Source organism: Accipiter gentilis, chromosome 20 (genome assembly GCF_929443795.1).
Source record: "Accipiter gentilis chromosome 20, bAccGen1.1, whole genome shotgun sequence".
Classification (NCBI taxonomy): Eukaryota; Metazoa; Chordata; class Aves; order Accipitriformes; family Accipitridae; genus Astur; species Astur gentilis.
The window spans coordinates 26,438,507-26,452,733 of NC_064899.1; the positions used below are offsets into that span (position 1 = coordinate 26,438,507).

The 14,227-nt window shown below is 41.3% G+C and overlaps 1 protein-coding gene across 8 annotated transcripts in view; it reads left to right on the forward strand.

The window, feature by feature from the left end:
- TNS3 (tensin 3) overlaps positions 1 to 13,620 on the forward strand; it is a 234,011-nt gene extending 220,391 nt beyond the window's left edge. For all 8 annotated transcript variants that reach the window (XM_049823713.1, XM_049823714.1, XM_049823715.1 and 5 more), the window contains 6 exons: positions 1,017 to 1,094; positions 2,795 to 2,872; positions 7,966 to 8,134; positions 9,128 to 9,196; positions 9,340 to 9,366; positions 10,433 to 13,620. In XM_049823713.1, coding sequence (XP_049679670.1) covers positions 1,017 to 1,094; positions 2,795 to 2,872; positions 7,966 to 8,134; positions 9,128 to 9,196; positions 9,340 to 9,366; positions 10,433 to 10,577 — 566 coding nt within the window. In that variant the 3' untranslated portion in view covers positions 10,578 to 13,620. The remainder of the gene's footprint in view (positions 1 to 1,016; positions 1,095 to 2,794; positions 2,873 to 7,965; positions 8,135 to 9,127; positions 9,197 to 9,339; positions 9,367 to 10,432) is intronic.
- The last annotated feature ends 607 nt before the right edge of the window (positions 13,621 to 14,227 follow it).

Here is a 14,227-nt window from a genome sequence, read left to right on the forward strand (position 1 = left end):
TCTTTCAGTGTATACAGCCTCAAAACCGCTTCACAAAGTAGGTGGGCAGGCACACTTGTGTGGATAAGACAGTGAAGGAGTAGTAGAGTCAATTGGTCTTTGCGTTTCCGTAAGACCCTTGCAGAATTTGGTCATCTTTCCATTTCAAAGAAAGTTTTGATGGGCTGTAAAAATGAGGTTGGTTTTGGTTGAAGTGTGATTTTTCTCAAGCGCGTAATTATAATGTTCAATGTTTGTTAGTAAACAGGATCGAAGGATGGCTTTTTGTGCAGACAGACCGATGAATATTACGCCTTTCCCTCACTCCTTAAAGAGTATAGTCTCGCATGCTAATGTCAAGGACAACTAATGTTTAATTATTTTAATTAAGCCAAGTCCAGATGACAAAAGTGACTGAATAGAAAAGAAGAATAATTTAATAGAGAATGCTACCTACATCACTGCCGCGTTGAATGGAGGAGGCTTTATCTAGACGAACTTTTATACTTTTAGAAACACAAAATAGAGGTGCATGTAGACAAAGCACTGGACAGTGGAGACTAGGTGGCTGAGAGGAAGAACTCCTCGCTCTTTCTCTGCCTCATCACATAGCATTGACCCCTTGTACTCTTACCATCGTCATAAGATTTTACTACATTTAATGTAGCAGAAGTTAAGAGCATTGAAAGGAATTTACTGACTTCCGTATGTTACTGGTTTTGTTATTTTTGTGCTTCCTCCATTTGAAGCAAAGTCATTTAGGTTAGGATTTAAGCAGTGTGTTTAAGCAGGGAAAGGCAGCACAGGATTGTGATTAATGAGTTCAGGTGCATCCAACTGGGAGAGTGCTGGGAAGCATGAATACGCTAAAGTTGACGAAAGAAGGTCTTGCTTTAGGTGCCAAGAGAATTTTTTATTAAAGGGGAGGGCGGGGAGGCCCCTTGGTCTGTGAAATACTCGAGAGCTAAAATAACTGTTAAGCATTCTTGTTGTCCACCAAGTTAACAGTGCATGTCTTGTTACCTCTCTGACCACAGGGAGTTTGACAGCTCTGGTGTATCAGCATTCCATCACTCCGCTGGCATTGCCCTGCAAGCTCCTCATCCCGGACAGAGGTATGCTTGTCAAAGTACAGAAGAGATATACCCAGCCAAGCTCTGCTTCAAAGTGCCAGTATCTGAAGGCAGGTGAACATGGCACAAGTCAAGATCTAAGCAAAGAAGCACAGGGAAGAAGCTGTTTTAAAAGTGGTTCTTCACTACTGCTGACGGCTCTTATCCAAGCAGTAGTCGTGATCAGACTAGTACTGTGATATTCCAGTCGTAAACATGTATGTGTTGTGGAAATCTGCACAGTAATCTAGCGTGTAGGAAGACAAATGCGCTTCTCAGACATGAAATTATGCCCCCGTATGGTTAGATGTAACCACTTATTCAGGTCTGGGTGGTGGAAGGGCTTTAGGGAAGCCGAGTAGGTAAAGAACAGAAGGTGCCCTGAGCATGACACTGGCAGGAAGGAAGTAGCAACTTAGGTCCAAATATTGTTTAAGTAAATGATCAAAAAGCCTGTGTTGCATCATGGGACTGTAATTCTAATTTTGGTTATGGTGATTTCATAAACCGCTCTAAGACAACAGCAAAATGTAGCTATGCTTGCCCCATAATTCAGTTGTCTGTTGCTCTCCCACATGAAGTTAACACCAGATGTATTTTTGAAATGTTAAACATTCTTGTGGTTTTCTGCTGAACTCTTAAAACTTTTGTTAAAGGCCATATGTCAGTGTTCAAACATAGCATTTGAATTATGCAAATACATTAACAAAACCATTTTAGCACAAAACCATGCTATGGTAGATGTGACCGGAGATCTCTTTATATGGCAAACCAGTGTGCTAGGTGGGCTTGTTCTCCTTACCCTCCTCACCTAAAATGGAAAGCTCCTTCTGTTCTGGCAGAGGTGCAGGACTGAAACATTTGCCTTGTCCTGAATAAACATACCACAGTGAAATTTTATTTTGGTTTTATTTTTGAATCCAAGATGATCACCCATTTTAAGATGATCGTCTGTGGTTAATGATTCTGGACACAGTGCATGGAGTATTTAAAGCATGTGGATAACTCTAAACACGTGAATAGTGTCACACACCATATTACTGCTCTCTTCCTCGTTTGAATGTTTGTATTCAAAGACAACATGCATCATGTTAAATACAGCAGTGAGATCTTTTTACATGCATTTATATAACTGAAATAACATACTGATGGACACTTTTCTCACTAATTTTAACAGAAGACTGGGAGGCAAACATTCCCCTGCTGTCTTAATAGTTCAGATGTTTGTTTTCTACATAAGTATGAAGAAAGAAGGATTATGTTGTCATCTTCTGAATCAAAATATAATTAATGGATTTCATCGTAGAAACACAAAGTCTTTGTGCCTAAATTAGTGTAAATTATACAAATTAAATGAGATAATTAAAAAATTTCGAGGCTGTAATGAGGGAATAGAGCTGTTAGTATTGTTTTAATGTGACATCATGTATGTCCCTGCAGCATATGCTATGTAGTTATGCCTTTTACTGTCAGGAAATAAAGGTTGAACATCCCTCCTGTGGCGCTGGAGGCAAAAAAACTGATGCAGCGCAAAAACCACATGAATGATTATAGTTACAGATACAAGATTGTTTCATGTTTCTGGCCAAGAGTTGTCCAGTAGATGAGATCACAATCACAAAAGCTAAACTCATACTTGACTATGTGCATTGATTTGTCAATTCAAGTCCAAACAAGACATGGACAGTGTTTTCTGTTTGCAGATCCCTTGGAGGAGATAGCAGAAACTTCTCCACAAACTGCTGCAAACTCAGCAGCGGAGCTTCTCAAACAGGGTGCAGGTCTGTTAAACTTTTTCTTTGCATTTGACTGTCGCTAAATTTTGTATCTTACGGGCTGGGAGAAGCTGAAGCTTAGACGACTGAAGGATGTTTAAAGGGAGCAGTTAAATTTAGAGTGCTGTGTAGAAGTGTAAAGGACGCTGTGAGGATAGGTACCAAGTTCTTTCTGTTTTCTGCAACCAGCTCCTAAGTTCAACAGCCCTGTGTTTGCTTTCCAGTCGTGTCTCCAGTGAGAATACGAGGCACACACAGGTCGGTTCAAGCACAGCAGTTTTTAAGTGGCGACATTGCTTTCGTAACTGATGAACTTAGAGAAGGTGTTTTCAACCTGTGGTTGCAGAGGTTCATGAACTATGTCTGAGATCTGCAAAAGGCAACTAAGGAGGGTGTTCAGTGGGGTTAGATTCTCAGCATAGGGGTCAACAATACCACTGGAAAATGCTTACTGTCCCATCAGTCTGAAAAAACCCCACCCTATTAAAAACATTGCCCTGTGCTTCACTTGATGCTGCATGTTGTTGGGAAATGTCCAGTGTCTTTTCCATTGGATGCTGTTCTATCGATTCTCATGCATACTGCAGCACCCATTCTGGCAAGTTAAGTTGTCTCACCATGAGCTTATTGATGTGACAGAAGAACCCTGAGAAGATTACCTCCAACTGATGTGATGCTGTGCATTGGTACCCTCTGTATTGCTCTCAACTAGAGGTGTTTGCAGCAGCTGTGTAGGGATGCGCTCTGCTTCTCCTCCGCTTCGTGAGCAGCTGACCCAGAGACAGCAGTGAAATAGGCTGTCTGAAAAAGTGTGGTGGCTTCCTAACCCCCCGTTATTGGACACGGTGCTCTGAGTACCCCTTCGTTATTGTAAGGCTGTCCTTAGTAGAAATGCAGCCGCTGTGTTATTCCGCTGTACGGTGGGATCCTGTCCACCCCCTCCCATGGTCCCTGGTTTTCAGGCTGCTGTGAATTCTCCCCAGGATCTTGTCTGTCCACCCAATTAGTCCCATTAGAGCAGGAGAAAGCACTACATTGGCCACTCTCCTTTGAGTTTAGCCTACCGCCGGAGCCACAAGCAAAAGCAGTCTGGCCAAGCACTCCTTTGTAAGAACGGTGCCTCGCTGCCCTCGCCCACCCGAGGGCATTTCAGAAGGGGGCATTTGCCAAGCTGAGCAGCTCCGCGGCAGGAGAGCGTCGCTCCTTGCTTGCACAGCAGTCTGCTTTGACTTAAAAATTCAAAGTAGCTCTTCGAGTGCTGTCATCAAGCAGGAATGCGAGGCAATGACAAGCCTTTGGGAGGCTGTGCCAGGAGCGAGCACGTGTTGGCCTTTCTGTCTGCCAGCGCTGGTGGTGGTCATTGTGGCCAACAGGTTAAAAAAAACAAGGAGAAGGAATTGTTGTAGAATTTTCCCTCTTGAAAACCCAGCAAAAGGGGCATGTGTTGTCTTTTGAGAAATCTCGGTTTCTCTTTGCCCTAGCAGTGCTTTTCAAAGAAAAAGAAGTAATTCTTACTTCAGCTGGGGCAACGGTCAGGTAACTCCTTATGGGGGCTGTCACATCATGGATCATTTGGGGAACTTAGTGTATTTGGTTTTGCCCTGTTTTGTTGTTGTTGTTTTTTTTGTTTTTAAACAAGGGTTTGGAACCTGAATAGATAAATTAGCTAGGAGACATTCTCAGAGGGTTTTTTGCCTCAGTACATTTCCCACTGATTTTCCGTGTTTCAGACGTCCCTCTCCAGTCACAGAGACATTCAGGTTGTGGGGTTCAACACTGAAGTGCAGACCCAAACCATGTAAACTGTTTCTTTTCCAACGATCTGAGCTTATGTGAGCACCTGCAATTTAGTCAAAGCAGATGCGCTTTTTCCCTGCCCTCCTTTACCCCACCCTTCTCCCACTCCACCAGCAAAAAAAATGAAAATGTGTTTTCCTAGTGTCGTGGTTTAACCCCAGCCAGCAACTAAGCACCACACAGCCACTCACTCACTCACTCCCCCCACCCCCCAGTGGGATGGGGGAGAAAATTGGGAAAAGAAGTAAAACTCATGGGTTGAGATAGGAACAGTTTCATAGAAAAGAAAAGAAGAAACTAATAATGATAATGATAACACTAATAAAGTGACAGCAGTAATGATAAGAGGATTGGAATATACAAATGATGCACAGTGCAATTACCCACCACCCGCCACTTGACACCCAATTATTCCCTGAGCAGCAATCCCCCCGCCCCCACTCCCCCCAGTTTATATACTGGGCATGACGTCCCATGGTCTGGAATACCCTGTTGGCCAGTTTGGGTCAGGTGCCCTGGCTGTGTCCTGTGCCAACTTCTTGTGCCCCTTGAGCTTTCTCGCTGGCTGGGCATGAGAAGCTGAAAAATCCTTGACTTTAGTCTAAACACTACTTAGCCACAACTGAAAACATCAGCGTTATCAACATTCTTCACATACTGAACTCAAAACATAGCACTGTACCAGCTACTAGGAAGACAGTTAACTCCATCCCAGCTGAAACCAGGACACCTAGAATGATCATTTTTTATAGCTGTCTGAAGAACCTAATGAGCATTTCCAGTCATTATTTTAATGCAGAAGCTGACCAGAAATCCTTGGCTTCCTAGACAGTGACAACTGAAGACCAGAAACTCTACAGATAAGTGGCTTTTCCCTAGAACAGACCTTGTTTTATTAACCTCTCTGTTCAGCAACAAAATTTTCTGCCCCAAATAAATCCCAGTTCTTCGTATCTGTTTCTGCTAATACAGTCAAGGGACTAAGCACATTCCCAGTCTAAAAGCAGCAGGTTTACTCGAAATCACCACATGGTATAGCTGTTGGTGGTAGCACGGACGTGACTCCAAAATGCCACCTGTGGAAGACGAGAGCAGCAACATTGCAGGGCAGCTGCATTGCACGAAAGACATGAGTGTCTTCCTTTTGTTCCAGCCTTGGGTATGGTTTCTGTGGGATTGCTGTCGTTCGATACCCCATCAGACCATGCATGCTGTTCTTAAATGGGAAATTTTTCAGCCTTTCTCATTACCTTTCCTTTCCCATAATCTCCTTTTTAAACTGACATTTTTGCACTTTCCAACACTTTTTAAAAGGATTCCATTTACTATTTTTTGTGCTACAGAGGTAAAGGAACCTACTGTATTTGGTGACTGCTTTTGAACTATCTCACTGAGGGCAATCTAGACAAAATGCTTGGCTATTTCATTTAGAAACAAAACCTGGACACAGTCCGTTGACGCCAACGCAGCGTGTGGCAGAAGAAGAAGGGAAACCCTTCCCTCGGGTCTCGGAAGTGGTGAGGAGTGTGACTGTGGAACAGGGCAGCCTTCCCGTGGTGGAAAAGGCTCACGGGGTAGTAAAGAGCTTTAGATCTGTACGAAACATAACACAGTAGTGATGTGAGGAGAGCTTATGGTTTGGAATGTTATTTAAAGTGTTGGATAGACACGACAGAAAGCTGTTCAGCGAGGAAGGCCTCATTGAACTTGGCATTCATCGTCTTAAATCCCTCTGCATGAATCGTATAGTAATTGATCCAAACAAAGGTTATTTATAAACTATCACACCACTGTGCAAATACGTATGGGAAATGTTATGCTTACAAATCAATAAATAAAATCTCTGGACCCTTTCTTTCACTGACAGACTCCAGAGCTTGAAGTTATTGGGCTGATCATGCTGGAATCAAACCTACGCTTATGCAGTCTTTAACTGTACAGTTGTTTTGAAAGTGCCGGTGTCTAGCCGTGTATTTTATGTAGATAGCTGTAGGAGAAAGCTTTAGGCAGGTCACAGAATAGCCATACAAAAAGAGAAGCTATTAGATTTAACTTCATCTTTGCTTTCATAGTAAGGTTGGCAAGCGATGCTAAACAAATGAAATATTAGCATGGTAATTTGCAAGTGTCAGCTGCCAGAGTTGTAAATTCTGTCCTGGATACCTACACAAATGTTTTTACCAAAACAGAAAGTCTTTTGGTACCAGTGTTTAGCTACAGATGTGTTTAATCATTTTTGCTTGTGCTGTAGAATAAGAGGGCTTTTCAGTTTCAAAGATGTTCTTAATCTGCTTGTAAATGTGACTTTATATCACAGTCCAAAAGTATTTAAGCATGTGATTAATTCTATTAATATTATAATCATAATTAATACTGTATAATGTTATATGCACCGTTACCATGTAGTACTATGTGGTATTATACAGTACTATAGTACTACTATATAATGCTATATAATACTATTACTTCTTTTCCTAGTGCTCACTGGTGATTTGATGTAAGACCCGGTAAAATAATTAACTGTTCCGTAGCCTTAGAAACTAATCAGCTTCCGTTTTATAGATATAATTCAGAAGTTAGTGATGTCTCTAGGAGAGGAATAGGGCTTTTAAGAGTAAGTGCGTGGTGAGGTAAAGAATAGACCTGAAAATACATGTCAGTATTTTGTCTCATGTGGTAGTTGTTTTGTTTGCCCTAAAATTGCTAAACACACAAAACAGTATGGAATTAATAAGAAGTGAGCTTTGCAGCAACCCTCAGTTCTTTATGGGGTGAAAACGTTCTTGCTTTGCCAAACAAGTGAATAGTTTCCTTTGAATATAATTTAAATACCATTTGAAAGCGTAAAATGTGTGAACGTATGCTGCAAAAATGTGTGTTTTCTTATTGGCTGCTGTAATTGAACTTAAAAGCAAAATACCCCCATTCTTTCCCCTCAGGAATTCCTTTGCTGTAGTAGTACCTATGAGTGGCCTCTCTCTCTGCTCCTGTCTTGGTATTTATTTAAATTTCAGGATCCGGGGGTAGTAGATAAATACAGTCATTGGCTTAAATATAAACATATTAAGAACAAAGGGAGAGCAAAAGGCCCATGACCTCCAAAATTACAGTCTGAAAACTGAACCACCAGTAGGAGGAGGTGAGGCACGTGCAGAAGGTTTGGTAGTTTGCTGCCAGTCCTCCCTGTTGGCTTTACAAAGGTGGAAAATTTACATTTTGTTTGGTTTTGTTCAGAAGATGCCTGTTTGCTTGCTGCTGGGTAATGAATGACCTCTTGGAGTGTTTCCCCTCTTCTGTTGCAGCGTGTAACGTGTGGTACCTGAATTCGGTGGAGATGGAGTCCCTCACGGGCTACCAGGCAGTACAGAAAGCCTTGAGCCTGACGCTGACCCAAGAGCCATCTCCCATCTCAACCGTTGTCCATTTCAAGGTGTCTGCGCAGGGCATCACGTTGACAGATAATCAAAGAAAGTAAGCAAAAGAGGGGTGGGAAGAGGATATCGGGCTTTGTCCCCAAAAAGCGTTGGCTGCTGTTGGGTTGGTTTTCCTAGTTATGTTCTGGAGTCTCCGTCTTGAAGGGTAATAGGATTGTCTGAAGAATGACGGTGACAGTGTCGGCTCTCTGCAGTACTGGAGAATGAATGTTCATGCTGTGGACATTACTTCCACGTGGCAGCTTTTACCTCTGGAAGGTCACTTTGCCGTGGCATTTTTCCCATTGTTATTTCTTATAAAAAGGGAAAGTAATGGCTTTGCCGGCATTTGGTATTCAACCTGTTCAGTGAAATAATTTATCTTCACGGTATCTTTCACTGAACAGAGCTGGCCTAAGCAGACGCTGTGTATCTCCAGTATTTGACAATGTGCTTTGCGTAGCCTGTGAAATACTACGATAAAAAGTTAATTAATATTTACTTTGTACTGAATACTGTTAAGGCTACCACAAAGTCTTTAGCGTTGTAAGCTGACAATAACAAAGGAGGGACAACAGGAATTCATTATAGGTTTAAAAAAAAAAAAGTGCCAGACTTCTTAACTCCATGGGGTCTGTAAGCGTTCATAGCAGTTGAAGGACAAAATCTTAAATTATAATGCCTCGGAGTGCTTATATTTTGAAACTTAATGTAATCAAATTATTCACAAGTTCCAAGAAGTTGCATTTCCCATGGACATAGTATCTAAATGGCCAGTTTTTAGAAAAAATACATTTCATACTTCTAGTTCTTTTTCTTAGCTTGAGGGTCAGTTTTCATGGTTCAAAAACTTGACATTACTATTCTAAATATGGATTTATTTGGTGGGAGCAGTTCAGGTAGCTTTCAAAGTCACTCAAAGATAGCAAAAAGATTATATCATCATTATTAAATTTAAATTAAATGTAATTTATTTTTCACACCTGTTTATTGTTTAAAATTTTAAGCATCTTAACTGTTCCTAAAACTTGTTTTATTTCTTTCTATCCAGACTCTTTTTTCGGCGGCATTATCCAGTCAGCACTGTTATTTTCTGTGCTTTGGATCCACAGGACAGAAAGTAAGGAAGACAAGCAGTTGCATTCTAATATGTTGTTTGTATTGTTGATCTACACAAAAAGCTAACATAGGTTTTATTTTTATTTCTCCATTCCTTTTCTTTTTTTTCTTTTTTTTTTTACTGCTTTTTTAATGGATGACAAGATGGATGAAAGATGGCCTTTCTGCAAAGTAAGTGGACACCCGTCTGAGTCTCTTTTAAGTGATTACTTTGGAATATCATGACAGTGATCAGTTTCTTAGTGTTCTAAATTATCTTTGTCAGAGCTGTAGAAGGGAAGGCAGCTGTTCAGAGACAGAAGTCTCTCTGCCCACTGTAATTAGACTTCAGTTACTTCATCCGCACCTCTGCAATTCAGGGCCTAATTATGTGATGGTGGGGTGTCTGGAGCCAGAGCTAGCGTGGTTTATTTAGATTGCAGGTCTGCGATTTGACTAAAGTTTCAGAAATTAAAACAGAGCCATTTGCTACTCAGTTTTGTGTTCCACTTGTCCAGCAACACTAACACAAGCTTACTTGTCTCGCTTCGACTGACACCTTTAAAAAAAAAATCCCATACACAGCACATGGATGAAAACACTCCTAGTAATACTAGTGTGTGGCATAAATATGTAATTACCAGTGGATTGCAGAGTATTTTCTGCTGAAGGCAGATGTCGCCGTCCCCCTTTTACCAAAAGAAAAAAAACTAAACGGAGAGAGCTCAGGCACTGGTTTCTGGAAAAGAACAGAAACAGATGGCTTAAGTCCTATTTATTTCCAGTACCCTGTCCACTGAGGTGCCGTGGCCCTCGGAACCTCTCTTTAGGCAATTCCCGACACACATCACACCCCCCCAAAGCCAGGTAAGAGGACACCAGTGTTGAATCGGATTAAGCGCATCCCCGGGGTCAGCAGAGTGTCTCTGACAGCAAACAGTGCAGGACGGGATCCAGGCAGAGTGGAAGGAAGAGGGAAGGAACAGAAGGAAGAGGAGGGAAGGAACAGAAGGAAGAGGAGGGAAGGAACAGAAGGAAGAGGGAAGGTCCTTCCCTGATTCTGGCCGTCCTGAGCCACTTGGGTGCTCCCGAGTCGGCTGGCGTGCCTGGACCACTGTGTTAGCGGTCACGCAGGACCTCGTCCCTCAGAACAGGTGGAGTCTGATCGGTGCTTTTGGTTCCCGCGGTATCTTTTTTGCTTTACGAAACGAGGCGACGCCTGTCCGTTCTCTGACCCGCTCCGTTGTTGCCCTTGCAGGGTGTTCGGGTTCGTTGCGAGGAAGCAGGGCAGCGCCACCGACAACGTGTGCCACCTGTTTGCGGAGCACGATCCAGAGCAACCTGCCAGCGCCATTGTGAACTTCGTATCGAAGGTCATGATCGGATCCCAGAAGAAGATCTGATGCCTTGCCACGGAGCTCTTCGCTGACTTCGCTGAAGGAAAGCACTGTGGGAGGGAGAGAGCCTATTCAGCAGCAACGCCTGAACCTTGTCGTTCCCAAGAAGGAAAGCAGAGGATGTCTATCTGCATTTTGTTTGCAAGAGTTCAGCCTTTTCTTTGAAGATGCCTCTGACTTAACAAAGCGTTATTTTGTTTTTACATCAAAGGACAAAACAAAAGAAGCTGGGTGCCACCCAGACCCATGTAGCCCGTACCTGAATGAAGCAGAAATGAAAAACTTTTCTCCTGAAGGGTTTCTAATACATTTTCACATGCTGTTTCTCATCATTTATCGGAGCAGAAATACTCACTAGGCTGTGCTACTTTTTTGTGCAGAAAATGCTGTGTATAACCTCTACAAAGACACTTGCCGTAGTTGCATCAATGGTAGCTATAGGCCTCGCAAACATGCTCTTAAGAGAAAGATGGTCTGAGGAAGACTATTTGCTCTTCCCTTCATCTTTATGTGATCAGTGATGGGAGCTGAATGGAGAGAGGGGAAGAGGTATGTGAAGAGAAGGTTTGTGCAAGTTGATCTCTGATGAGAAAGGAGCGGCAATGTGGACTATTCAGGGAGGTTGCTCTGTATTTAGTGTTAAGAAGGCTGGGCTGGTTTAGTTTGAAAAATTTGAAATAGGGGAGATGTGGCAGAACAAAAAAAAAGTTCGTGTGGAAATCTATTCTGTAATCGGGGTTTTTTGTATTATTATTTTTTTATACAGAGAACTAAGCAGGGAAGATTCTGTATTTTAATAATTACAGGATAAAAATGAGGGAAAAGCAAAGAAGGAAATTTTATAATTTATATATTTTTACCTGTGCCAGATTATTTATAGTAGATCTCCTATCTTGATATGTCATATGGATATTCTTAACCTAGACCATTGTTGAGCTTTGCCTCTTTTGCGCTATTTTGCATAATAGCTTGTGCCTGTGTATAGCCTGTGCCTTGCTATAGACAGTAGAGTCTCATATTTTGACTTTTGTCTTACAGTGACAAGATACTTCCCATTTCCCGTCTCTGCAATACTGTTTTGGTAGTAACATTTGTTCCCCTAGCTAATACATTTGTGGGTTCTTTTAGCCCCCTTTTTATCAGGATTTGGGGGATTTTTTGGCCTTTTTTTTATCTGTAGGAACTACTTTTGCTTTATAATGTTTTTTTAATAATTCCTTGAGTCAGGAAATCCAAAAGGGAATGGAATTTATTTTGTTACTCTGTCCGATTTCTTGAGAGCATTTACGTCGTGATTTCTACAACCATCGCACTTGCGCGTACTCTGTATCTTTCTAAACACATCGGTATTTTAAATGTGTACCAAAGTGCTAGTTAGCTTTACAGAAAATCGATACAGTAGGTTACGGTGGAAACCTTCACGAGGAGAGTGAGCTGCTGAGGTCTACTGTGTAATTCCCATTCACTCCAAAAGGAGCAGTACTAGCCCCCCGTATCAGAACTGACGGTAATAAAGCAGCTTCAGTGTGACAGTGCTGACAAGTTTCATTGCCTCTGTTTCTTTGATGTGTGGCTGTCAACATTATATTAATATCCTGAGGAATAAAATGACATGCTGAATTCAGCATGCTGACGCGTGAGGCACTGGATTAACTAGTAACTGTACCCACTTGGAGAATTTAACCCTTTTACCACTTTTACTAAATAATGGTTAAACGGAATGGGAAACTCTGGTTGGGCACTATGGTGAGAAGGTTCCACCCTTTGAACTACGTTTGTCCTGTATAAATTATGATCTGTTTTTTATTAACATCTCTCTTCCTATTTCCTAAAGTATTAGGACCATGGAAGCCTTATTCAGTGACCATAGCCAAAGCGTTACCAAATTATTTGTGTAACTATGAATTTTGTATAAATAACTTTATACTTTTTAAAAGGAAGGGGGTGGGGAAGAGAGGGAGAAAGAAGAAAGATCTGAAGTTTGATGTATTTGGACCAGGAACTGGTGTATGAGTATCAGTGGGCACTGGATGTGTGTGGAAGGGTGAAGCGATCCAAAGCGTAGTAGCTACCGTTGAAGCAACAAAGGCAAGTGCCTCTGATTTGTACCAAATAATTCTGTTCTGTTGACACAGAGGTGTACTACTTAAACGGTGTTTATGTACCATCCAAAAAAGAATGCAGTTCTTACTTTTAGGAGCTTTGATCCTTTCGAAACGTGTGAGGACAAGTTTCCTTTTAATATTCTTTTGATGCACCAAGAACCCAGTTGCCTAATCTAGTCAGCCAGTTGGAGGCCAGTGAATTTCTTCAGCTGACATCTCAATTAGATTTAAATCTGATGTATTGTGAGCATTGAAATGAGGAGGAATTTTTTACTATATTTTTTCACTTCTGTAGATGATACTTAAATTTTAGTGTGTCTTGTTAGACACCAAGTGTTGGCCTTTGGGCTGAAAATAAAGTGTCTTTTTTTCCCATGTATTATCATTTCCATTCAGGGCCTTATTTTTTATTCCTTGTGCTTTCTCAAGGCCTGCTGAATTCAAGAGCATAAGGAATTGAACGCTGACACTCCTGGTGGTGTTTCCTGGGAGATTAGCTCTACTTGGTAAGTGGGAGAAAAGAAGTTGCCCTGTTTCTAAGGGAGGTTTTCTATTATGCATTCCTTTGGATGGTATATTGCCACGTGCTTTTGCTTTTTAATGAATTAAAAGATGCACAAAGCGGAATAGTTCAGTATGTACCATTGTGTAGTGTATGTAGAAAGATGTTCACAAAACTTATGTTCATGGCAAATACAAGACTAAATAGTTAATACAGCACTTTCTTTCAAGGTTTTTGGTAGATGTGTATATGCAGTTTCATAACTAATGGCAGCAAGTTGACACATGTATTTAGCCAGACTCCTATTAACCTGCTTAGTAAATGTACTACTATAATCGTACAGTGTTAAACTACAAAAATGCTAAAAGCCATGTTTTTAAATAAATGGTTTCCGTGTATCCAACAGTATCATTAAAAATTTAATGTTTCCTTCTTGGATTTACCTACTAGTGAAAATTTTTGCCTTTTTCTTGAAACTGTAAAGAAGCATCAAAAGGTCTCCAGTATGTAAATGAATGTTCTATAAATTCTTTGTATAGTCATTTTCTCTGCTCTTCAGATACCACCTCTATTCAGATTATAATAAAATTATGAATGTGAAATTTCACAACACAATGTTACAGGGCAGTCTGTTCTGAAAGAAATTTACCTTTGACATTCAAAACCAGCTAGTGAGCAAAACCTTGGTGAGGGAAGAATAGGTTGCGTGCTGAAACAGGGGGTTAGTTTTGTTTCGTAAAGTTTTCTTTCAAGGACTTTACTTCACATGAGTCTGTTTTAGTGGTTCAAGTCTAGTTAAAGCATATGATTTTCCTAGCTCATTTGCGGTTATAATGGTATAAAAGCGCCTTTTGCCTGCAGTGCATATTTAAGTGTAAGAAGGAAGAATATATGATGTCACCTTCTGAGATGTCTGTACCCATTTAACTGTGCCTGCACAGTGACTACATTGCAAAAACATCCAGAGGAGCGTGAGGGGGCTGAGAAATCTAACCCTTAGCCGAAATAGCTCTCCGAGTGCAAAATCTGTGCGTCAGCCACACATGGAA